Below are 26427 nucleotides of genomic sequence, written 5' to 3' on the forward strand. Positions count from 1 at the left end.
GCAGTTTCAGTATCTTTTTTCATCTTTTCTAGGGAGGCATCCACCTCAGGGCCGAACAGATGGTCAGGATTCACTGTTTGACCCAATATTGTGGTTTGTATGTCGGGTTTGAACCCCGAAATGCGAAGCCAGGCATGACGTCTAAGTAACACACTTGTATTGATAGCCCTGGAGGCAGTGTCTGCCACATCTAGGGCACATTTGATGGATGCATTTGTAATGAGTTTACCCTCCTGAATGAGCATCTCCCCCGCCTCCTTATATTGGTCAGGCAAGTGTTGTAGGATGGCCTCTAATGTGTCATAATGGGCCCTATCATAACGTGCAAGCAGGGCTTGAGTGTTAGAGATCCTCCAGATGTTTGCTGCCTGTGCAGCAATGCGTTTGCCTGATGCCTCAAAGATCTTGGACTCTTTGTCCGGGGGAGGAGCGTCACCAGTAGTCTGCGAATTCGCCCTCTTTCGAGCGTTGGAAACCACCAGGGAGTCCAATGGCAAGTGTCCCTTAATATACGTGGGATCCGTGGGCGCCGCTTTATATTTCCTGTCGATGCGAGGATTGACCACCCGCGCCCGGGTGGGCTCCTTGAATACCTCCTGTGCATGCTTCAGCACCCCTTTAAGCATCGGTAGTGTCTTGACTTGTTTTTCGGCTACCGAGAAGGTGTCGACTAAGAAGTCCGCATCCACGGGGTCTGAGTGCAGTTCGACGTCATGGTTCGCTGCAGCTCTCTCTATTAATGCATTGAATGCCGCCGAGTCCTCTGTCGGGGACGTCTTTGCGGCGAAAAGTTGAGTGTCCTGCCCCGACTGCGGGTCGTCTGTGTCGCCTCCTGCTGTCCAGGGCACCTGCTCCTCTTCCGGATCCGAGTACGCAGGATAGTTGTACTCGGCCTCTTCCTCGTCCACATCAGGCACGGGGGAATGGGCCGGCGAGTGTTCCAGGGCTTGTGGAGACAGAGGTTCCATCAGAGCCGAAGAGTCCGCAGAGTACCTTTTGTTCTTGAGTGGAATCCTAAAAGGTTCCAAGGCCGGCTCCGACGTAATCTTTCGTTTGAGGAGCGACAATTTTCCGGTGTTGGCGTCGATGATCACCTCACGACGTTCCTCCACCGCAAGCGGCTGGAGCCGAAGCTTCGACACCACCAAGGCAGCCTTCGGCGTCAATACTTCCTGAGAGTGTCCGCTCTGCTTAGGCGCGAAGGCCTTCGGCACCGACTTGGGAGGAAGGGTAAAACGAATGGGCGTTTGTTCCTTGGCAGGCTTCGGCGTGGGCCTAGGCACTACAGTGTCCTGGCTGGGAACCACAGTGGACTGTTGGATCCGCCTTAAGGATTCTCCCACCTTCTTTGAAAGGGATGCTGAGGGCTGAACTGTCTCGAGCGACTCTTCGTCTCCGAGAGCCCGGTCGCCGGTAGGCCTCTTCTTCGGTGCCGACGCCCCATGGCCTGGCGCACCGTCGGCGTGACGCTTCTTCGAAGCCGTCTTCGGGTCCGCGACCCCTTTCGGTGCCGACGCAGCCGCGTCGGATGCCTTCACCTTCGGTGCCGACCCAGAGGGCTTCGGGTCGGCCATTTTGGCGTGGCTCTTCTGGTCGGCCATTTTGGCGTGGCTCTTCAAGTCGGCCATTTTGGGTTTCGTGGAAGTTGACGCCTCCAGAACCTTCTTCACCAACGCCACTTTCGGTTTCGCATCCAAGGGTGCGAGACCAGTTGGCTTCACTTTCGGTTTCTTCTTAGAAATGTCCGTGACCGGGCCCGGAGGCGGGGACGTAGGACTCATAGTTAGATCTTGGGTAAGGCCCGAAGGCGATCCCTCGACCTGGGCCGTAAGATGGGGAGTAACCCCGGAGTCTGGTTGGGGATGCTCTTCCTCCGAGCTATCACCCATCGTGGCACAAGCCAGATCGTCGTCCCCTACCTCGTCGGAGGCTTCGTCGCAGGCCTCCTCATCCGCGTCGTAGGTCTCTTCCTCGGACGCGGGGCCAGGGTCCGACCCTTGTACGTCGTCTTCTCCCTCGACCGATTCCTGGAAGATGTCATCGGGTGGGGGTGCCGAAGCCGACAATTGAGCCTGGAGCCGATTAGCCCGGCGAATCTTTAAAGTCTTCTTACTTCTAAATTTCGAACACGCCATGCAGGTGTCTTCACGGTGATCCGGTGACAAGCATGTATTGCACACGGGGTGCACGTCGAGGTGCGAATATTTAGAATGACACAGCGGACACTTCTTGAATGGAGTCCGCTCCATAGCAAAGGGTGTAGTGTAGGCCCGTCCGCGTCGAAAGCACGTGGAAGGGCAGCGAGATATAGGAGCTGAGAGTCAGTAAGAAACTCGAACGCAACTATACCGACGCCCAGCCTAAAGACCTTTTGGTCTCAAGTAAAAAGTAGAACAACTATCGGTTCCGACAGAGGGAACCGAAACACATCCGAACCCAATGGCGGAAAAAAACAATCTGGGGATGGAGGCGATGCCCATGCGCACTGTAGTCCAGGGGAGGAGCCACCTATCTCGTGATACTTCGAAGACTCTTCCAGGACAACAATGTGCAATCATCCGGACCCAACACTAGGTGGCGGACTATGCACAGATATGAATTCAGCAGCCCACATGCCTCGAACAGGCAGTTGTGTTGTAACAGCTGCGTTGTAAACGTAGTGCGTTGCAATGACTGAGTTGTAATGGTTGTTGTCCCTGTGTAAAACACCTGCAGGGTAACCTGATGGTCAGGCCATCGCACTGTATAGCTACAAGGCATTGGAAGGCATTACAGAAAAATGTAAGCTTTTCTTATTTTAATTTTGGGTCTGCGAGGAGAGGGTTGGAAGAAAGAAGCAGCAGTTAGTGTGTGGGGTGTAAATAAAAAGACTTCACAAAATCGGGTTGCAGGTAGAGGAAGCACCACAGAGCTCATAGGGTGAAGGGTGGATTTTAAATGGGAAAAACAGCACACAGGAGAGATAGTCAGTAAATGAAGGATCAACATGGAAGACACAGGCATACATTGGGGTCAGTAAGCAGCACACAAATGAGTTTGAAAATACATTCACCCTCCTGGAGTGCTTTAAGAAAAAAGTAGTTCCCTAAATAAGAGCAGTGGAAGGATACAAGATAACCAATAAAAGGATGGTAAAGAAGATATGCTCCAAGAGAGGGACAAATACAAAAAGAGGAATAAGAAGCAAACAAATAGTCAACCAATGGTAAACAATCGGCAGGCTCTAAATGCACTAAACTTTTTTGTATGTCCCACAACAGGCGTTCGCCTACATATAAATACAATCTATTTGGTGGGGTGAGAACAGGTGATACCTAAAAAAAGAAAGTCTTTGGTGTGGTATATGTGCCCATGTGCACAGCTAAAGGTGTGAAAGAGAGTCTGAAAGGAAATGCTACTTACCAATATGCCTCTGTTCTTCGCATGTCGAGCTGCAGATTCTCACACTTAGCAGTAGATCACCATCTGGTGTTGGGCTCAGATGCTTGCAGGTTGTTGTTGTTGTTGTCTTGAAGAAGTCTTTGTAGTCACGAGATAGGGGACTCCTCCATTTGGACAATAGTGCGCATGGGCATCAACTCCATCCTTAGATTGTTTTTCGCCATGATGGGAAATGATGGAGTTGGTAGAAAGAAAAAAGATGTCCATGTGTGTATATCTAAGATAGAACTGGAACAGATACAGGTCCCAGGGAGGCGGGTGGGCGTGTGAGAATCTGCAGCTCAACATGCCAAGAACAGATGCATATTGGTAAGAAGCAATTTCCGTTCGAGGCATATGAGCTGCAGATCTCACACTTAGAATAGACTATACAGCAGTATCTACCCTTGCGGTGGTCACTTGTATCGGTTGCAGTAGTTTGAAAGAGAGTTTTGAGGACCACTTGGCCTACAGCAGCTTGCTGCTTGGCTTGCACATCAACACAATAGTGTTTAGTGAAGGTGTGTGTTGTAGACCATGTTGTTGCTTTACAGATGTCTTCTAGGGGGATGTTCTCCAATAAAGCCATAGAGGCTCCTAGCTTGCGTGTGGAGTGCGCTCTAGGAGAAAGCCACAAACAATTGTTTTGTTTTGCGAAAGGATTTAGGTCTGTCAATGTAATAAAGAGGGGCTCTTTCACATCTAGGGTGTGTAGAGCTCTTTCTGCTACAGAGTCTGGGTTTTGAAAAAACACTGGCAACTCCACTGATTGATTAAGGTGAAATGGAGTGATTACTTTAGGAAGGAATTTTGGATTTGTTCTGAGGACCACATTGTTACGATGTAATTGTAAAAATGATTCCTGTATAGTGAAAGCTTAAATCTCACTTACTCTTCTAAGAGATGTAATGGCAACTAGAAAAGCTGTTTTCCATGTGAGGAACTGTAGTTCGCATTTGTGTAAAGGTTCAAATGGGGGTCCCATGAGCCTGGTAAGAACAATATTTAGGTTCCACACTGGAGAGGGTGGTAACCTAGAAGGAATGATTCTTTTTAGTCCTTCCATAAATGCTTTAATTGCAGGGACTCTAAATAGTGACAATTGTTGTCTGTTTAGTAAGTACGCAGCAAGTGCTGCAAGATGTAAACGTATAGATGAGTATGCTAGATTACATCTTTGTAAATGCAGTAGATAGCAAATGATATTCTGGATAGAAGCATCCAGTGGATCAATATGATTATTGGTGCAGTAAATGGCAAACCGTTTCATTTTTGCAGCATAACAAGCTCCAGTAGTAGGTCGTCTGGCTTCTTTAATGATGTTCATACAGTCTGGTGGCAGGTCAAGGTAACCAACCTCTTCAGGAGCCAGATCGCCAGATTCAGCTGACTTGGATCTGGATGTCTGATCTCTCCATGGTTCTGCGTTAACAGGGATGGGGACAGGCACAGTCTTTGGTGTGGAACTAGTGAGAGTTCGAGCAGCGTTGTGAACCACGGTTGGCATGCCCATGTGGGAGCTACTAAGATTAGTTTGAGAGACTGTTGACAGAGCTTGCGTACCACTAGTGAGATTAGTGGGAGTGACTGAGTGGGAGTGACGGAAAAGCGTATGCAAATCTGCCTGACCAGTTCATCCATATCGCATTGCCCTTGGACAACGGGTGTGGAAACCTGGCGGCGAAGGTTGGGCATTTTGCGTTGTCATGTGTGGCGAACAGATCTATGTCTGGTTGGCCCCACTAGTGGAAAAATGGTAGAAGAACTTGTGGATGTAGTTCCCATTCGTGAATCTGTTGTGTCTGTCGACTTAACAGATCTGCAATCTGATTGTGAACTCCTGGAAGGTGTTCAGCTAGTAGATATATTTTTTGTGGAATGGCCCATCTCCATATGTTCTGTGCAAGCTGGGACAGTTGCAGAGAAGGTGTGCCTCCTTGTTTTTGTATATAGTACATGGCTGTCATGTTGTCCATCCGGATCAAGACAGCTTTGTTCTGTACATGTACTTGGAAAGATTTTAGTGCTAGGACTCTTGCTAGTAACTCTAGGTGATTGATGTGCGGCACTCCTTGTTGAGTGGTCCATCTGCCCGGAGTTGTATGTCCGAGGAGATGGGCTCCCCATCCTGTGAGTGATGAGTCTGTTGTAAGTACTATCTGTGGAATAGGTTCGAGGAACGTCCGCCCTTAGGACAAGTTTTTGGTGTTCCACCACTGCAGAGAGCGATGTGTGTGGTTGTCCACCAACACCAGATTTGTAAGCTGTCCTTGAACCTGATTCCACTGTTGTGCTAGACATTCCTGTAATGGACGCATTTGAAGTCTTGCATATGGTACAATAAAAATACAAGATGCCGTCATGCCTATGAGTTGCATGAACACTCTGACTGGGAGAGAGTGTTGGACTTGAAATTTTGTGACTAAGGCTTGAATGCTCACTATCCTGGCTGGACTGGGATATGCTAGAGCTGTAGAGGTGGTTATTGTGGCCCACTGATATTGGTGTATATGAGAGGGCTGGAGAAGCGACTGTGTGGTTGATCGTGAACTCCGTGTAATGTCTGAATGGTTTGATGAGTGTGTTGAACACACTGATTGAATGACTTGGCTTTTATTAGCCAGTCGTCTAGATATGGGAAGACATGGATTTGTTGTCTTCTGAGATGTGCTGCTACTTCTGCAAGGCACTTTGTGAACACTCTGGGTGCCGTTGTGACTCCGAATGGAAGGACTTTGAACTGATAGTGTTGGCCGTCCACCGCAAACCTTGGATACCTTCTGTGGGAAGGGAATGTGGACGTAGGCGTCCTTGAGATCTAGTGTGGCAAGGAAGTCGCCTTGTTACAGCAGCTGGAGCACTTGTTGTAGAGTGATCATGTGAAAATGATCTGAGTGTATATATAGGTTGAGGGGCCTGAGATCGAGTATTGGTCTTAGAGTACGGTCTTTTTTGGGTATTAGGAAGTACAGCGAGTAAACCCTTGTTCCTTAATGTTGTAATGGAACAATCTCTATTGCGTTCTTTTGAAGCAACGAGAGAACCTCTTGTTTTAGTAGCGCAAGATATTCTGAGGACATGGGGCACTGCCTGGGTGGTATATGTGGAGGGGTAGCTGTAAGTTCTAGGCAGTAACCAAACTGGATAATTTGTCTCACGCACCTGTCTGTTGTGATGGAGTTCCAGACAGGTAGGAACGGTGCGTATCTCCCCCCGACTGGAGTGGAATGTTGTGGGGGGAGCGGAAGGAAGTCACTGTTTTGTGGTGGGAGATTTTGATTGTTGTTATTACCTCAACCTCTTCCAGTAGTGTGGCTCACTGGTTAGAGGCGGCAGACCCGAGAGCAGAGGACGGCCCGGGACCAGGGTTCGATTCCCGGCGCGGCAGGTTTCTGGACCAGGGTCAGCGGACTCGATAATTCTCTCGCCTCGGTGCCCACTCTGATCAGCGATCACACTCGGCAACTCTGGGCATTAGCTTGCCTCATCTTCACTAACGGCCCCACCAGACCGCCGGGGATGCCTGGTCTCACCCTGGAGATACCCATTAAGGGACCATCTCTCAGGGAAGCCAGGAAGGGTTTCGCAGCGGTCGAAGCGCCTTGGGACCCTCCGGGTAAGTAGTGCGCTATATAAATGCCTATACATACATACATACATACATACATACATACTTTTTGCGGTTTCCTCTTTATCCGCCTGTAAAATATCCTCTATTGGGGGATGTTTGTGTAGTGGCTTTAAAGGAAGCTGAATTGCCTGCTCCAATCTGTTTGGAGGCTTCTCTGTAGAAGGAGCGACGAAAGGAGCCTTGTGTTTGTGTGGACTATAAAGCTCCCATGGATTTCGCAGTCTCGGTGTCTTTCTTCATTTTTTCTATAGCAGTGTCCACAGCCGGGCCAAATAACTGTTGTTGGTTGAACGGCTGGTTAAGGATAGTGGTCTGGACCTCCTGCTTGAAACCGGAGATGCAGAGCCAGGCATGACGCTTTCAAGCACACTGGTATTCATGGATCTAGAGGCAGTGTCTGCTGCATCAAGTGCACATTTTATTGATGCATTTGTAATTTGTTTACCCTCTTGAATGAGATCATTTGCTTGTGTTTTATATTTGTCAGGCAAATGTTTTAGTAGGGTTTCCGAACTGGTCGTAGTGGGCCCTATCATATCTTGCGAACAGTGCTTGGGTGTTAGCTATGCGCCAGTTATTAGCTGCTTGGGCAGCTATTCTTTTACCAGAAGCGTCTAACAACTTGGACTCTTTATCAGGGGGTGGCACTTTTCCTGAGGTCTGGGAGTTAGCGCGCTTTCTAGCGTTAGAAACTACCAGAGAATCTAAAGGCAGCTTTCCCTTAACGTAGGCAGGATCTGCGGGGGCAGGCCTATACTTTCTCTATATTCTAGGGTTTAGAATCCTGCCACATACATGATCTTTCAACACTTCAGGGGCATGTTGAAAGACTCCTCTAATCATTGGCAATATTTGCACTGACTTTTGGGACTGCTCAAAGGTATGTAAGAGAAAGTCCTCTTCTGCCTCATCTGAGTGTATTGTGACACCATGATAGATGGCAGCCCTATTAATTAACTGTTCAAAACCAATATTGTCGTCTAGAGGATATGGTTTTGAGGGGTATGTGTGTGGACTTGGGATGTCAGGTATGACTTGTGGGATAAGGTACTCCCAATCAGGTGGGTCAGTTGGGTATGTGAAAGGGTCCTCCGGGTCACCCCCTACCCCCATGACGGCATCATCATCATGATGTGGAGGTGTATGAGGTGGAGAAAAATAAGGCGGGAAAGTGTGAAATTGGAGGTGTAATAGGTTTAGGTAGAGGAAGTGGGCTAGAAGGAAGTATAGGAGAAGGAGAAGGGTGCAGAGGCGATGTGGCAGAGTCCTTCGTCTTTTCAGGCACTGGAGGAACAGGTGCTGTGTCTAACTTCCTCTTCCTATATGGTCCAGTAGTGACATGTCCTGTCTCTGGATCAATATAAATCTTTTTCTGTTTTGGATCGACTGGATCGGGATGAAAAAGTTCCTCTTCTTCTGAAACCGCTCTTGGCGCCATTTTGTTCGGTTTCGAGCGGGGTTGGTGTTTGTCTTTGTCTTTAGGCTTTAGCCTTAGGAGGCGTGATAGAGTCCTTTGGCGTAGCTTTTGGCTCCAAGGATTTTGGTTTTGGAGCCGAAGCTGGTTTCTTCGGTATGGAAACGTTCGACGCCGGTTTGTCTATGTGCTTTGGATTTTTCGGGCCCGGTTTGTCTTTTGAAGTGGACGGCTTCGAAACAGATTTCGGAACCGGGACTTCTTTCGGTTCCGAAGGTGCTGGTGGGATCGGTACATGCGGTCTGCTCAGTCCTGAGCTATCGGAAGGCTTTTCGATCTGCTTCGGAGCCGGGCTTGAAGGCGGGGCTTCTGAAGTATGTTTTCGGTCGCGACTGGGCCCAGCAGGCAGAGTCTTGACCTTTGCCTTTGGTTTTAGTGGTGGGGTTGGGGTGGGGGCAGTATTACTCCTTCTTTGACCAGGAGTGATGGAGTCATCTGAGTCGTCTGCCTCCAACACGATTTCGAGATCTTCTGAATCTTCTAGGACATCTGGGCCTTCGTCGAAGATGTCCACTGGTTCCGGAGCCAATTTCTGCATGATGTGTCTTCTGGCCCTACGATCTCGAATGGTCTTCTTTGATCTAAAGGATGTGCAGGCTGGACAGCTGGACTAGTCGAGTTCAGGTGACAAGCACAAGTTGCAGACCTTGTGATGGTCACTGTGCGGAAATTTTGCTCCACACCGGGGGCATTTCTTGAATGGCGTCCTTTCCATGAGCTGTAGGCCTCACGGCGTGGATAGGCCCAACGGCCGGCGTCGACGACTGGAATCAAGCCGATGAAGTCGCGTCAAAGGTCGAGATGTTTGGAAGTTGATCTGGAAAGTTTAAGGAAGTTTTTTCGTGTCAAACTACTTTAGAAAGTAGATTTCGAACCGAAGCGGGAAAGTTACATCCAAACCAAATGGCTGAAAAAAACAATCTAAGGATGGGGTCGATGCCCATGTGCACTATTGTCCAAGGGAGGAGTCACCTATCTTGCGACTACAAAGACTTCTTCCAAGACAACAACAACCTACAAACATCCGAGCCCAACACCAGATGGCAATCTAATGCTAAGTGTGAGATCTGCAGCTAATATGCCTCAGACCAGCATGTTCTGTGGCATAATTGCTTGACTCCCATCATACCTTTACCTGCGTCAGAAAAATGAGGGCAGTCCTTTTTTCTTTGTTCACCATCGCCCTATGATTGATTTATTTATTTGCCAGGAGCTTAAAAAGGTAGAATAAAACATCCTGGAAAATATGGGAGGCATTGCTTAACAAAGGGGGAAGGGTGGAGTTTTATAAACACACATGTAAAAATATTGCATATTCTTTGGTGAGACTTTAAATACAACTATTGGCAGTTAGTATACCTTCCGTTCAATTAGGGGCCCTGAAGTTTGCATGGTTCAAACACTACTTAATAGTAAAAGTAAAGTGGTTTTCTGCTACGTTTTGACCAATTAAAAAGGTACTGTTTAGATAACCTTGACAAATGCAAAAACAACAGTTGATGGACAGAATGCAGAACAATGTCATACATTCACCCCAGGACAGAGATCTGGGCCTAAATCCATCGTTTTTTTGCTCACCATGCCATTCCAGTTTGAACCCAGCCATATGCAAATCAGTCTGGACCCTGTGCCCCATGGGAACAGTCCAGCCCGAACTGCCAAGGGGGTGGTGTGGTGAGCAAAAAACGATGGATTTAGGCCCAGATCTCTGTACTGGGGTGAATGTATGACATTGTTCTGCATTCTGTCCATCAACTGTTTTTGCATTTGTCACCCCGAGTGGGACGGGTATGCTCAGACGTGAGTCCCGTGTTTTCCACGCCACTGGAGTCAAGCTATCCTGGCTGAAGACAGCTGATAGCCAGAAAACGGTCCTAGGATGCTTGATTCCGGTCCAGGGAAGACATGGCTTGGCAGTCCGGGCTGGACTGTTCCCATGAGGCACAGGGTCAAGGCTGATTCGCATATGGCTATGTCTGAACTGGGGTGGTGTGGTGAGCAAAAAACGATGGATTTAGGCCCAGATCTCTGTACTGGGGTGAATGTATGACATTGTTCTGCATTCTGTCCATCAACTGTTTTTGTAGATAACCTTGAGGCCCATCTAAAAATTGCTAAACATGGACCAAAGTGTGAGGGGACTTTCTACTGCAACATCACCAACCAGTATATTATTGAATTTGTGCATACTTCTGTGTGTGTTTCATTTTTGTACTTGGGGTGTGTCTGTGTGCATGTTGTAGGTGTGCATGCAACTGGGGGATCTTTGCAGGGCCAATGAAAGGGAGGATATGTATGTGTGGATAGGAGGATTTGTGTGTAGGCAACTGCTTTGGGTGATATCTGTGTAGTCATATGTTCACCATTGTGCAGATTTAAAGATTTTCTATTTGGATGGCAGTATGTAGGTATGTGGGTTTTGTTTTATGTATACATGTGTGTGTGTGGAAGGTTAAAGTATCCGCGAGGAGGGGTTCTGGACTGACAAGACCTTTGAATGTTGATGGAAGTGTGTTTATTCAGGTTATTAAGTAGCTGACTTTATTGCGAGGCTCTGTGTTTAGGGTCTTTATTTATATTCAAACACCATGTGTACATAATATACCAGCACACCAACGCACAGTATTGCTACAAGCATCTTCTGTTTTACATTTTCAAAGCCACAGAAACCCTATCTCTCCGTGCACCTTGTAGCCTTTCTTTCAATGACTGCTTTTCTAACTTTTAACTTCTGCTTGACATATTGCTGCCTCTTATGACCTTTCTGCAGAGCCCCTTTACCGAGTGACAATTTTGGCAACATCAGTATTGGAAGAACATACAAATTTAATCACTTTTAGGTCAATAGTGTTATGAAGTGTCATAGAAATGAATGAAGATATGGAGAAAAAACGTTCTAATGATTCTACTCATTGCTTTTTTAGGTCTCCACTTCGAGACAGCTTTAGTTGTCTATTGTCCAAATAACAATGTCCGCAATACTAGAAACAAAGAGTGTGCTTTAGATTAGCCCCTTGCTCATAACTGAATGGCTTTCTTGTCTATGTTGCCTACAGACCATTTGCCTTTTTCTATTTTAAGCCATGCCATGCACATACTGTACATTTTTTAATTTACCATTTCAAGATAGCAGTTTGCCATATTGGAGGGGAGGGGGCACATTACAAATAAACAAAAAAAAGCTGCTGTAGTCATCTTGTAATTATTTTTCTTAGAGAGAAAGGAGAATCTTTCAAAGATGACCATCATCCCTACACACGAATATGGGGAGACCATGTTTAAATGATTCTTTCTATTTCTTTAATAAAAAATCATTACAAGATGGCTGTAGTACAAATGTCAGGCCACAGGGAGATAAAAGCACTGGCTAAACCAATAGGTTCTCTTGGTGAGACCTACTGGCTAGTCAAAATAATTTTTAACATGCCACTAACTGAACGCATAAGAAGGGGTTTTAAGTCTAACTAGTATTCTTAACGAACAAGTTACTTACCTAAGGTAGAGACCCTATCTATCCACAGATTCCTCACCTTCTGAATATTTTTTCCAGGTGTCAGGACTGGATCCGGAAATTTTTCTGCAGTTCCTTTGCGCACCAGCAAGTGGCGCCATGAGGATCAGCACCAATGCTGTTCCACTCCAGAAATGATGTGAGGCGGCTATATAGGCACCACTGCTGCGAGCTGTTGTCAAATGGGTTTGAGTGTCCATGCTCTCAGAGAAATGGCCTCCAAAAGCAAATTGATGTAATCAGTGTACAGCGTCTTAGACTTGGGATTCTATTAAAAGACAGAGTCCACTCATAGAACGTGGAGGATGGGAGGGTTTGGTGAAGAATCTGTGACTAGACCGAGTCTCTGTCAGAAAGAGAATTAGCCAAAGAAACTAAATTATTCTACATCCAGAAACCTTTAGCCACAGAATCCCCACATTTTGAATAAATACCAAACTAGTACCTATTAGGAGGTAGGTCTGTGAATGAACTCAAACCAGAAAAAGCTGCAAGAACGAGCAGGCAAAATGCCCCTTTCTGAATGTCAAGACAATAGTGCTTCGTGAATGTATGGAGCGACGCCCACATAGTTGCCTGGCAGATGCCCAGGACAGGGATTCCACGTGCTAAATCAGTCAATCAATCAATGAATACTTGTAGAGAGTGCTTATCACCCCGAGGGGTATGCAGGCACTGCGTGTGGTGGGGCTACTAGAACAGTCAGGTCTTGAAGCCACTCCTGAATTTGGCGAGGGAGGTAGGGGTTTGGAGGTAGATGGGGCAGTCGTTCCAGTCCTTGAAAGTAAGATGGGAGAAAAGGCGTCCTCCGTCTTGAATAAGATGGATGCAAGGGATGGTGGCGAGGACCAGGGAGGCCGACCACAGGTGGACTGTTATAAGGTCAGGCGTTTGTTCAGGTATTCAGGTCCCGTGTTGTGGAGGGTTTTGTAGGTGTGTGTGAGAAGCTTGAAGTGGCATCTCTTCTTGAAAGGGAGCCAGTGCAGGCTACAGAGGTGGAGGTTGATGTGGGATCGTCTAGGCATTCAGATTCTTGCTGCTGCGTTGTGGAGAGTATAGTAGCTTGAGAGCATTGCTGTAGATACCGATGTGGTGAAGTCTTTTGGATGAGGAGGTGGTGGTTGACTGTGTTGAATGCTGCTGACAGGTCAAGGAGGATCAAGGTTGCGGACACGTAGCTTCGAGGATGGCTCTCACGTTGTCCGAAGCAACTGAAAGGGCGGTGTCTGTGCTGTGGTCCGAGCGGAAATCAGATTGGGAGGGGTCGAGCAGGTAGTTGGATTCCAGGTAAGCCGTGAGCTGTCGGTTGATGGCTGTCTCTGGTACCTTGGCAGGGAAGGGGAGGAGCGAGATGCGGTAGTCGCAGCTTTGGCCCTAGTACAATGAGCATGCAGTCCTTGTGGAGGCAACAAAATGCAAGGCTGTGCAGGCATAGCAGATCATAATGTACAGCATGATTCAGCAAGAGATAGTTCTATTCTGAACAGCTTTATTTTTTGTCGCTCCGAAGAACCCACACAAAGAGTTTATCATTCACCCAGTGCTATTTGGTATAATCTACGGTGAAAGCTCAGTGCTCTTTTGCGGTCTAAGGGATGGGTGTCTCTCCTCCTTCTCCTTAGAGAGAAGAAGCAAAGCATAGAATATCTAAAAAGTGATTGTTTGTTGTGAAGTATGTGGTGTACGGCGGGTTGAGTCAAAGAGACTGAAGCTCACTCACTTGCTAAGGTGATGGTAAAAAGGAACACTGTTTTGAGCGTGAGAAGCCACAAAGGGAAGTTGTGATGCTGCTCGAAGGGAGTGCACATTAGATATATAAGGATCAAATTATGGTTTCACTGTGGCAAGACTAAGGAACAGGGCGTAAAGGTTTGTTGTAAATATTTATTAAAAAAAAGGTTTAAAAAGCATAGCAACAGACGATTTAAACAATAAGGGCTCATCCAGCAAATGCAAAAAACCCTTTAACCATACTCGGGGCAAAGCCTTGCTATGTTAGAGCCAAATCACACAACAAAATACCAGACAGCTTTGCCTGTAGGGAGATCTATCACACTAATACGTCCCAACAACATGTGTAAATAGTTTTTTGTTGAGGGACACCTGGCTGCCACGATGACATTCAACCACCTCTGGAGAAAGTTCGAAGGTCTTCAGAGGTCACCACTCAATCACCAAACATTAAGGTGGCAAAAATGTTGGCCATGGTGTAGAACCCTGCCCTGTTGCGCCCGCAGATGCTCTGGGAGGGAAAGCCTGATCGTAAGTCAGATGCTCATGCCCATGAGTTCTGGGTTCCATAAGTTCCGTGCCCCCTCTGGGGTCGCAAGGTTGAATTGAGCCCGGTTTATCCTGGTCTTCTTGTGAACTCAGGGCAGAAGTGGTATTGGCATACAGGAGTCCTGAGTTCAGGAACATGTCTCCTAGTGAAAGACGCCTTGGAAACTCCAACATACAGAACTGTTGATATTGTGCGTGCTCAGCGGTAGCAAATAGACGAGCCAAGGTTCTCCCCATTCATGGAAGAGACCTTGGGCCATCTCTGGGTGTAACAGTTGCTTGTGATCCACTAGACAACAATAGCTGAGTTTGTCAGTCCTGGCATTCAATGATACTGCCAGGTGGTTTGCCACCAGGAAAATTCCTTGGCAGTCCAGCCATTTCCAGAGCCGCAGGATTTCCAGGCACCAGGTCCATGACCCTCCCCCACCCTGTTTCTTGCAGTGTCACTTGGCGGTGGTGTTGTCTGTGAGCATCTGGACCAGCCTCCCCCTCATCGGTGGAAGGAAGGCTTTTAACACAGATCAGATGGTCCTCAGCTCTAGAAAGCTGCTATGGAGCCAGGACCCGACCAGAGGCTTCTGATTTCAACCTCTGCCAGGTGTCCAGCCAAACCCAGAAGCGATACATTGGATCCAATTGTCAGCTGTGGCTGGGCATCTGCCTCTGACCCAATCGTGGTTCGCAGTCTGGCAACCACCTTGAAGAATTTTTGCAGAATCCTCTGTGATCTGAACGTGGTCGGAGGTTGGGCCCACTGAAACTTCAGATCCCATTGAATAGCCCACATATGCCACCTGGCGTGTTAGACCATCATAAATTAAAAGAGGCCATAAGTCCAAGTATCCTCAGAGTCCACCTCACAGAAATCCAGGTCTGAGGCTAAAGGATCAGGGTCATAGCCTAAATATACAGGAATCTCTTTCCCAGGGGAAGTTACCAAACCGAACTGTGTTCAGAATGAAGGGGAGCATCTGAAAAAGAGTTGTGTTTGACTTCGGCACTTTGGTAATGAACCCAAAACATGACAGGAGGTTCAGCGTAGTCTCGAGGTGGCTAACGACTGCCCGGGGCTTGCTTGCCTTCAACAAACACTTTCAAGGTAGGGGAAGACTAAAACCCCTAACCTCCGAAGGTGAGCTGCCACCTCCGCCATCACTTTCATGAACACCCGAGGGGCGCTGGTGAGACCAAAGGGGAGTACAGCAAACTAAAAATGTTCCGGTCTCTCAACAACCGCAGGTACATCCGATGAGCCTGCAAGACGGAGATCTGGAAATAGGTGTTCTGCAGGTCCAATGCCACCATCCAGGGTTTAGCACACACAAGACCTGGGCCAATGTTAGCATTCTGAATTTGTCCTGGCAGAGAAAGAAGTTGAGAGGGCACAGGCCTAGAACAGGACAAAGGCTTAAATCCTTCTTGGGTATCAGAAAGTAGCAGGAACAGCAACCACACTCTATTTCTGGTGCAGCCACACTCTCAATAACCCCTTTTGCCAAAAGGGCATGTACTTCCTGCTGCAAAAAAGACAGCTGATCCTCCGTCAGTCATGCCTGGTATAGTGGAAGGTGTGACAGAAGAACGGAAAGGTAAAGCATATACTGTGCAATCAGCTGCAGAACCCACCTATCTGATATTATGGCATACCAACCTAGTAACAATTGTTGGATCCTGCCTTCCACCAGGTAGCTGTACTACACTAAGGGCACAGAGACTTCGGAAGCCAAGCGGAGATAAGTACAGCGTTTATTCTGTGAAATTGAAGATATTAAATAAGGACCCCACATGCAGGCTGTCCTCATGCATCTGATGCCCAACGAAGTCTGAGCAATTGATGCAGGGAAGCAGCGCGGGCCATAAAGCAGTAACTTGAAAGCAGAAACATAACAACCGGAATGCATTTACTTTTGACAAGTTAGCACGCTCTGCAAAGCAGGAGCTCGCTCACTCATAACAAGTTCTTAAAGGTACTGTGCACTCCATACATTACTGCAATGTCTTATGGTACAACAAAGCCAAAGGGGTTTACCAGGCAGGGCTGCAGGGGTGGCAGTAGGTTGAGCAGCCAGTTGGTCCTTATCGCTGGGACGGAGGACGCCACAGCCTCTACAGCAAAACTACTGGGTTCCTTTTAGAGGCTGGATAGGCTAGCTGTAAAGGACAGCTGAACCAAATCCACAACAGGAGCATAAGGGTTGGTGCAGCTGACAAGGCGGGTGCATAATCCCAGAGAGTTTCAAGTGGCCCTCCCTTTTGAAATCGCTCTAAAGCGGAATCAGCCCTGTCCCCAAACTGGTGAGTCCCATCAAAAGGCATGTCCATAAGGGAGGTCTGGACATTGCCTAAGAACCTGGTTGATCGCAGCCACACTGTTGCCACTGGCTCGCCCGATAGAATCGGTGATGTCTAAGCCATAGAAAATAGTGGACTTGGGATTATCACACCGTCTCAAATTATCTGGGCAAGGACAGGTCAGCAATCTTCCGTACACAAGGGAGAACTTGAGCCACCAAGTCCAGAGGGCAAGGGACTAGTGCCCAGGAATCAGCTGGATTTAACTCAAGGTTTAGCCCAGGCACCCAATAAGGTATTTGTCAATGTGTCATTGAATGGCAGAAGGGACAAAGAGGGTATTTGCCCCAACTGGAGGACTTCATCAGCACATTAGTTCTAACCTCCAAGATGGGGAGATTGAGGTTGAGAACTTTGCCTGCCATATGCATCTCCATGGTGTAGGACACTGATTCTTCTGGATGGGCCAGGAGGTGAAAGAAGACCTATGAAGGAATTGAGGCCACCAGCCTCCTGCAAGTAATTTTACCATTGTATAGCGAGCTCCTCGCCTACTTATCAATCGTTGTCTGAGTCTGCACAAAAGGGGAGTGTAGGGAAGAGGTGTGGTTCAGCGGCCAGGGCGCCTGACTCCGTACCACAGGGTTCACGGTTAGATCCCCAGGGTCTGGGCAATAGCTCGCCTAATCTTCCCGACGGCCCCCAGCGCCTTGACACCCTCAGGTAATTGTGCCCTTTACAAATACTGGATTCTTTTTTTGTGTTCTCCCTTGAGAAGGCAGCAGATACCAGTTGTCGAGGTGGCCTCCTCATCAGGTGAAGATGGATTTGGCATTAAAGTTCCAGGAAACTGCATGGACTGTGGTGCTGGAAGCAGGGTCAAAACCAGAGGCATTGTGACTGGCTCTGAGGGACAAAATGGTGCTGTGAGCAAACCCACTGGTAGTACATCTGGAAGGCCTCTCAGCTCCTTGGGGACCAAAGGTGCAACAGAGGGAGTTGGCAAAGAAACTCGGTTGTACCGGAACCAGTTGTGGGATTGGCTCCGAAGTGGACTGACTCGGATGTGAGATCGAGAGCCATGGTGCCACCCCTCGCTTTCTCGGTTGAACGAGGGTGGCGAGTGGGAGCCATTTCCCACTTAAATTTTTTATGCTTCTACAATTTACCAGACAATTTTGATTTCCGCAAAGACCAATCTCTGGAACGGCTTAGTCGAATCCTGGATTGAGAATGCGGCCAAACTTTAGACTTGGACCGGTCTCAAGGAGTCCTGTGTTCGACGCACAGTTACTGCAAGCCTTAGAGTCGTAATTCAACCCAAGGTACCACAGGCACATCTGATGGAGATCTGCCACAGACATTTGTTTGTGACTGCTCCCACAAGCTTTAAAAACTTTTGCTTTTAGGGGTGACATTCCCAAACACTGTAAAATGTGAACATTTCTGAGGAAAATGCCTCAGAGTCAAGAGAGCCTCAGGTTCCCGTCTTGTGGCATTGAAAGAAAATAACTTGCGTGTGGGAGTGGCACCTATCTAGGCCCTGCACATCATTTGCGGAGCAGAAAGGTGTCAGTGCACAGCTGCATGGCGCTACCTACCAGTGCACAGAAATACTGCTGTAAAGCTATCAGATGCAGTCTGATGCCTGGGAAATATTCTAAAGGTGAGGAACCTGCAGCTAAAAGTTTCTCTCAAAAATTGAAATCAATAACAAGTGGTGCTTGGCCACACAAAATATACCACCTTAACTGCTATAGAACATATGTTTTTGTGAGGTAGCAGTGGAATTGTGTCATATAATTACACATAGAATTGAATTTCTGTTATATAGAAACTGAACTTGGCTACCCATACCCAGCATGGATACCAACTGAGGATAGCAGTCGCTTTGCCTGATTTGCGATTTGTTACTCTTGGTATTGCACCTGCTAGTTATGATCCCACATATCATGAAGAAAACAAAATGGTCAGAAATTAGGCAAAGCTCTAAGAACCACATTTGCATTGTCTACTGTCCATTCGTGTCTTCCCTACAATCAAACATCAGCAAAAGGAGGGTAATGAGAGCCCAAAGAAGAGCCAACGAGTCAACCCTCTGATCTCATGGATAGCCAAGGGCTGTGTAATATCTTGCTGCTAATTCCGGCATTTAGGGCAATCGAGATCCACGGTTTCCAGCAAAGGTATGTACACCTAATTAATCCATGCACTGGCTGGCACAGGCAAAACAAGCATCTGTGTGCTAACCAAATATACATATTTTAACCAATTTCCATCAAGTGAAGGATGGCATTTCAAAATGTCAACACAGTTAGAGATAAGGGGTTGGAGGAGCACTCCTATTTATACTAGCTTTATCAAAATATTTAAACGCAAATGGATTGCTTTGTGGTGCTACAACGCTACACTTGCTGTCAGTCCAAGTGTTTGATCAAAAGAGGTACTATTACAAGTATGGTAACTTATATGCACTGTGCACTGTTCACTGGGTTGTAGTCAAACCCCTACATTTAGTACAAATGTGTCCTTCTAAAGCAATACTCAACACTAATAATCATGTACACATGAATGAAATTCTTATTTGTCATGTCTTAGTCATCGTCATAACCACAACAAAAGCATAAACATAAATAAACATTCAATACATAATTCAATTTTTTGCTATTATGTTAACAATTCTACTATTAACTTCATAGCTCATAAGAGACTGTAGTGCAATATTCATTTAAATGCCCGATTCATTTCGGGACGTTTCAGTACCTTCCTCAGGGGAAAATCTACAAAGGAAAAGGTACACTTATGAACTCATTAACAAATACTCTATGATTCCACATCAGCAACATTACCCAGTCACCTGTGTTCTGAATCACTGTTACAACTCATGAGACACCTTTGTGTCCAAGAGTACAAACACCATGACTTGCCCAGAATGTCAAAGGTAAGTGTGTGTTAATCAAAACCGTGTATCAAAGAATGGTGAGTAATATAGTGCAAGAACACCCGGTGTGCTAATAGATCATCAAAAGAGGCCTGATGGATAATAAAATACCTTGTGGATAAACTCTGTAACGCACTAACGTGGTGCTCGTTTGTCCTGCCCTATGTGAAGAAAAAATCCGTATGAACTACTGAGCCCTGGAACACTGGTATGTACGACGTATGCAATAGCCTACGATGGCTCACCTGAAGGTTAAATGTATAAACTCCTTAGATGGACACCGTTAAAACAACAAGATATCCGAGGCTAAAGCAAACAAAGAAAATCTCTCACTCTTACCTGACAGATTTGTAGATGCATTGCGCGATATCAAGAAGAACTGATTTGAAAGAAGAAGTCCTATAAACGAAACGACACGGACTTGAAATGTAGAAACGACTACCGAATTCTCTAATACAGAGATCACCTCCGTAAAATTGCTTACCGTCGAGACCGCCGCTCCGGTGTAGCTTGCGAATACCTAGTTCCTACCTTCGTTGTATACCGAGGTGCACGCCGGGTTATTTACCCTCTGTAGTCATGAAGATAAAAATAGGACTGTGCGAGCCTGACTGGGACAGCCATCTTATTGTGGGAAATAAGTAGCCTCTGGCTGGTGGTATGTTGTTGATAATGTAAATACTATGCGGATAAAACGCCATTATTGTCCCTAGGAGGGACATCTGATATCTAAGAATGGGTCTCCTGAATAAAATAAAGGCTATTCGTATTCAGAGAAATGAAAACAAATGGGAGATAAAAAAAACTTGTGAAAGGCACAAATGTGCACTGCTGTGAATCTATGAATACCATGAAAAAGGTGATCCTATAGCAAACAAGCATTTGCAATGCAATAGGTCTCGCATTAGGAAAGTGTTAGCTATTGGTATTGTAAATGACTCATTATTTTATTATGTGTTGGGTTTGAAAATATATAAATTAATAGCATCGTTATTCACAAAGCCAATAGCTTACACTTTCCTAATGCGAGTTCTTTTGGCTATGGAAATGCTTGTTGGTAGCAAGCAAGGACAGTGCTGTTGTGGTGCTGAGTGATGATGTGGTTGGGCTGGGTGATGTGGTGGCGTCCCCGAGTGATGTGGTGGTGTCCCCGAGTGATGTGGTGGTGCCCCCGAGTGACGTGGTGGTGCCCCCGAGTGACGTGGTGGTGCCCCCGAGTGACGTGGTGGTGTCCCCGAGTGACGTGGTGGTGTCCCCGAGTGACGTGGTGGTGTCCCCGAGAGACGTGGTGGTGTCCCCGCCCGAGTGATGTGGTGGTGTCCCCGCCCGAGTGATGTGGTGGTGTCCCCGCCTGAGTGATGTGGTGGTGTCCCCGCCCGAGTGATGTGGTGGTGTCCCCGCCCGAGTGACGTGGTGGTGTCCCCGCCCGAGTGACGTGGTGGTGTCCCCGCCCGAGTGACGTGGTGGTGTCCCCGCCCGAGTGACGTGGTGGTGCCCCCGAGTGACGTGGTGGTGCCCCTGAGTGATGGAGGGTGGACTTGGAGGGTGGACTTGGAGGGTGGAGGTGAGAGCAAGGAGTAACAGAAACAGTGTGGGTGAGAGAGCGAGAAAGAGACATAGAGAGAGGGGTAGGAGGAGAGAAAAAATAACACGAGTGGTGCGCACGTAGAACGTGAAAAAAAATGAGTTAAAAACACCTGGCGACTGCTTATATTTTTCAATATTCAGCATTGAAAGGGAAAGTAGGTTAGCGGGAGGGATGTTATGGGGAGAGTGAGGGAGAGCGCGAGAATGAGAGAGAACTACAGGGGAGGAATGAAGATAAAGAGAGCATGGAGTAACAGAAAGAGCGTGGGTGCAAGAGCGAGAAAGAGACGTGAGGAGAGGAGCTTTTAGTGAGGGGCAAAAGGCCCACCGGTGAGCTTTAGCTAATGTATGGCGAGTGTAGGGCTAAAAGCACAGATAGAGGGGAGTGCATTCCTTTCAAGTCTGATGACGGGGGGCGGTGGAGCGGCAGCCTTTGAAGTCTGATAGGGGAATAGCAAATGGTGAGGCACATGCACTGGCCATAATCTGCATTCCAAAGCCCTCTGGCATCAAAGGAAGGGTGGGAGGGAACGAGCATATGGGGTTTGAGCAATAACGAAAGCAAGAGGAGGAGCAAGAAGTGAGGCCGAGCGCGTGCTGGCAAAAGCAGTCCAGATGCCAGCTTCGTGCTTGAATGCCTCACATGCACTGGCCATAATCCGCATTCTAAAGCCCTCTTGTTAGGCTTTCCTGGAGCCTCTAAATAATTTCTCGCAAAAGCAATGCGCAAGCGCATTGGCTACAGCGAGACCTAAAAAGAAGTGCATATGACTGCCACACGTTTAACAAATCACGAAGCTGCAATGTCAACCTTTGATCAAGTACTACAGCTCAATGAATTATAAAGAGACGAAAACATGAATTGCAAGCCTTTAGGAAAAATACATATTGCTGAGAATGGCGGGGCCATACTTTATAAGTGACCTGTGTGTAAACAAACTCACAGTGACCACATCTTTATTATTGCATTGATGTTATATGTGCCTCACCTGCTCCAGTTTCTGATGTCGTTTTTGTAACTCAATCTCAAAGTCCGATTTCTTTTTCTGTGCCTCCTCTTCTTTGTGTTGTTTTACCACCTGGTCTCGTTTCCGCTTCTCCATCACTTTTTGTAATTCAGGTTTGTTCTGAGGCGCAATGCCCCTAAAAATAAGGAAACCATGTGAGAGATTACTAATGGTCCTTTAAAAAACGGAAAGGTTTAATAATGGAACACAAAAGAGCCAAATAAAAGCAGAAACAGCATTCCAGAAAAATACATTTTGAAGGTGAACAGCAATTACGAAAACGGACTGAGAACTCAAACCAGAATAAAAGATCCCAGGAAGATGGCATACAAACGCCTAATACACTGACACACATTCACTTTTGCATTGCTCAAACTTATGCACAAATTACTTACCTTCGGAAACAATATATCTGTAAGAAACAGTAGTTAGTATTAGATTCCTTACCTTAGAATATCCCCAGGCATCAGACTGGATCCGGAAACTTATGCGTAGCAGTACCCCTACGCGTCGGTAGGCGTCGTCTGCGGCTCCGCGTCAGTCGTCGTTAGCGTCGAGATGACGCCGCTGGAGTACTTAGACGCCGCCCTTGCGCGCTGACGTCAGTTCTTATACGCAGCTTTTCTGCGCCAGAACTGCAGAGCCATGATAAAGACCAACACTGGTGCCATGAAACTAGGGCCCTGATGACCTTAACCCTAGATATCGGTTCGCAGAACGGGGAGGATGGGTGGGGCGGTAAGGAATCTAATACTAACTCTACTGTTTATTACAGATATATCGTTACCGAAGGTAAGTAACTTGTGCATCTGAAAGAAACAGGTTAGTATTATATTCCTTACCTTAGAATAGATACCCCAGCAATACCAACCCCGGTGGTGGGTCTGCAAACCAGTAATCACACCAGAAAGTCCGGGAGGACGGAACGGCCAAAGAAGCCATCCCTCCGGACTTGGCTGTCCAGGCAGTAGTGTCTTGCGAACGTGTGCAGCGAGGCCCATGTAGCTGCCTGACAGATGTCCTGCAAGGGGACTCCCCGGCCCAGGGCAGTAGTAGCAGCCGAGGCCCGAGTGGAATGCCCCTCAGCACAACAGTAGGCTCCTTCTTAGCTAAAGAGTAGCAGGCCTTGATACACAAGACGACCCATCGAGAGATGGTCCGTTTGTGCACCGCCCGTCCCTTCTTAGCGCCCACGTAACCAACAAAGAGTTGGTCATCCACCCGGAACTGGCGTGTGCGATCAAATAGAAAGAGAGCGCATGTTTTGGGTCCAGACAGTGGAGCCGTTCCTCCTCTTTAGAGGGATGCAGAGGCGGAAAGAAGGTGCGCAAGGTGATGGACTGCCCGATGTTGAAGGCCGTGACTACCTTGGGCAGGAAAGAGGGTCTTGTCCGCAACACAACCTTGTCCGGATGGACAGAAAGGAAGGGAGGCTAGGATGAAAGAGCCTGGAGCTCACTCAAATCCTGGCAGAGGTGATGGCAACCAGGAAAGCAGTCTTAAGGGTAAGAAGACGGAGAGGACAGTTATGAAGTGGCTCAAAGGGAGCGCACATCAGAAAAGTAAGTACAAGGTTCAAGTCCCACTGAGGCATCACGAAAGGAACAGGGGTGAACATATGAGTGATGCCCTTTAAGAACCTATTAAACAACGGGGACTTGAACAAGGAAGGCTAATCAGGTAGCCTTAAGAAGGCGGAAAGAGCAGAAAGGTAGCCCTTGATAGTGCACAGAGCAGAGCCCTGCTGGGCAAGAGAAAGAAGGAAGAGGAGAACCTCAGAAAGAGGGGCAGAAAGGGGATCCACAGCCTTTGCTGTGCACCATGCCACAAACTTGTTCCACCTGCAGGCGTATACCGACTTTGTGGAGGGACGCCTGGCTGCCAGAATCACATCACAAACTTCAGGAGGCAAGTCAAATGGCCTTGGGGGGCGCTAGAGGGCGCACTGCAGTATGGCCGCACTCTTGTGAGGCTTCTGCCGCCCGGAGCTTTAATCCTGGCATTGATCCTCTTGGCCATCGCCTATCCCTGCCCTGACCCTGGATATTTGCTGTGGACATTATCGACCTCACTCGGTCCAACTCCTGTTCTGATCGGAGCATGTTGACTGGAGATACGGGGACTTGAAGTTTTCCCCGCTAGGCGCTCTGGAGGCCGAGTGCTCCGTGGTCCGGCGCCCCTGCCGACTACAGTCCGCGGCGTCGCACGTGTGGTGGAGGCCCTGTCCCCTCCACCTCTGACTTCTTCTTGCGGCTGGACGCCCCCGCCGAAGCGGGCGCTTGTGGCCGCTACCTGGGACCAGGGAGACTTGTGAGGAGCGGGGGAGAGGGAGCCACGCCGGACTCCGGAGACGGAGCGCGACAGGGCCACGTCTGCAGCCCGAGGCGAGACGCGGCCATTGCTCAGTTGGGAGTGGCGGGGTATTTATGCCTGCTCGTGCCTCCGGCTGTGGTGCTCCTCCGGCTTGTTGAGAAGCGGCCGGCGCTGTGTGTTGGTGGGCTCAGTGTAGTCCACAGTGTGCGGAGCATCTACCTGGACTTATGTTTGGCGCCATTTTCCTCACGAAGGTGGCTGGGGGAAGGTACCGCCTGGAGTCGAAGGCGCCTGATTTTGGAGCGCAGCGCTTCTCCTTCTGCGTTGAGGCACCGTCCTGCTGTCTACTCTACTGACTGTAGTCCCTGCCTTGAAATACTGGCCAGATTGTCTGGTGTGTGCTACCTGCTGGGGCCTCTCTGGTGCAGGACTGTCCACGCCGTCCTTGGTGTAGCCCCTGTGTGGCGCCTATTTTACTGCGCTGTGAGGTGTTCTGCTGCACTACTGTTGGGCCCCCCCCTGCCTTATATTGCTTACAACTTAAAGTGCTCTTCTTTGCCATTGGAAGAGTGGCTGGATTTGGGATTTTTGGAGGGGCCAGATCCCGTGGTGGCGTGGCGACATAGGGGGGCTGGCCGGGCACTGTACGCTGGTCTGGGGCTTTGGTATGCTGTGCGCTCTGGCTGGTTGGACACACCGCTAGGAACTCGTGGCTGTGGACCCTGCAGTCCCTTGGCTTCTCTCTGTGCACCTTTGTGGGGGCCAATACGCGCTACGAGCGTGTCACCATGGGGAAGCCTGACAACAAGCAGCCTAAGCTGTCCTTTGACTCCGTGGCGGCCAGGAGGGGTGCTCGGCTGGTGCAAGAGGCCGGGAGTTCGCGATCCCCCCCCCCCACCTGCCGCTGATCCTGTTCTGCAGCCTCCCACCCCAGACTTTCAGCAGATGATGCAGGAGATGAGGCAGGGTTTTGCCACTATTGTGGATAAAGTGGACAAACTGTCCTCGCGCATGGACGCAGTGGTGCAGAAACTGGATGTACATGAGGAGCGCCTGACTGCGGCGGAACAGCGCATCTCGGATCATGACGACACGGCCGCCACTCATACCACCCAGCTGGCGAGAATGGACAATATCCTACGAGTGATCGCCGCTAAGAACGAGGAGTTGGAGACGAGAAGCCGGCGCAATAACATACGCCTGGTAGGTGTGCCGGAGACGACCAACGTGGGGGGGAAAATGGAGACGTATGTGGAGAGACTCCTGGTTGGCGCGATTGGCGCGGAGACATTCTCTACGCAATTCATTGTTGAACGGGCGCACCGCTCCCTTGGACCACGGCCGGCCACGGGGGCTACGCCGCGCCCAATCATTGCCCGTCTCCTGAATTATCGGGACTGGGACGCTGCTCTTCGGGCGGCTCGCACCAATCGTGCGCTTTCCTTTGAGGGGGTCAACTTCACCATTTATCCTGACTTTACGCCTATGGTGCAGGAGCAACGACGTAAATTCCTGGCGGTCAAGAAAAAACTTCGTGAACTAGAGGTGGACTATGCCTTGCTGTATCCTGCAAAACTTAGGGTGACCCATCAGGCAAAACAAAATTTTTTCACGAATCCTCAACATGCGGAGGATTTTGCAAAGCGCCTCAAGAGGGAACGATCTGCGCATGACCGGCGGGATGGGGAGGACCACGAGGGCCACCGGTCGGCGGGAGAGGAGGATGACGCATAAATGCGTTTCTCTCAGCATGAAGACTGTTATGGATGCTGTGCACGGACATCTGCATAGCTGTATTTGTGGCCTGGGCTCCTCCAGCCTTGTACTATTGGAGTTGGGCGTGGGGATGTTCGATTTGATATGAGTGGCCGTTGTTGGGGGTCACTAAGGGGGCGATGGTTGATGACATTGATGTGCTCCGGGAACCCACCCCCACGCTGCGCCTGGGCCGTGTATACGCCCTGTGGG

General features: G+C 48.4%; 1 protein-coding gene across 3 annotated transcripts in view; it reads right to left on the minus strand.

Moving 5' to 3' along the window:
• The window catches only part of FAM107B (family with sequence similarity 107 member B), a 306505-nt gene that overhangs the window by 37089 nt on the left and 242989 nt on the right, over positions 1-26427 (minus strand). For all 3 annotated transcript variants that reach the window (XM_086919693.1, XM_086919694.1, XM_086919689.1), the window contains exon 3: positions 22129-22282. In XM_086919693.1, the coding sequence (XP_086775819.1) occupies positions 22129-22282 (154 nt within the window). The remainder of the gene's footprint in view (positions 1-22128; positions 22283-26427) is intronic.

The sequence above is a fragment of the Lissotriton vulgaris genome, chromosome 1_1 (genome assembly GCF_964263255.1).
Source record: "Lissotriton vulgaris chromosome 1_1, aLisVul1.2, whole genome shotgun sequence".
In the NCBI taxonomy this organism is placed as follows: domain Eukaryota; kingdom Metazoa; phylum Chordata; class Amphibia; order Caudata; family Salamandridae; genus Lissotriton; species Lissotriton vulgaris.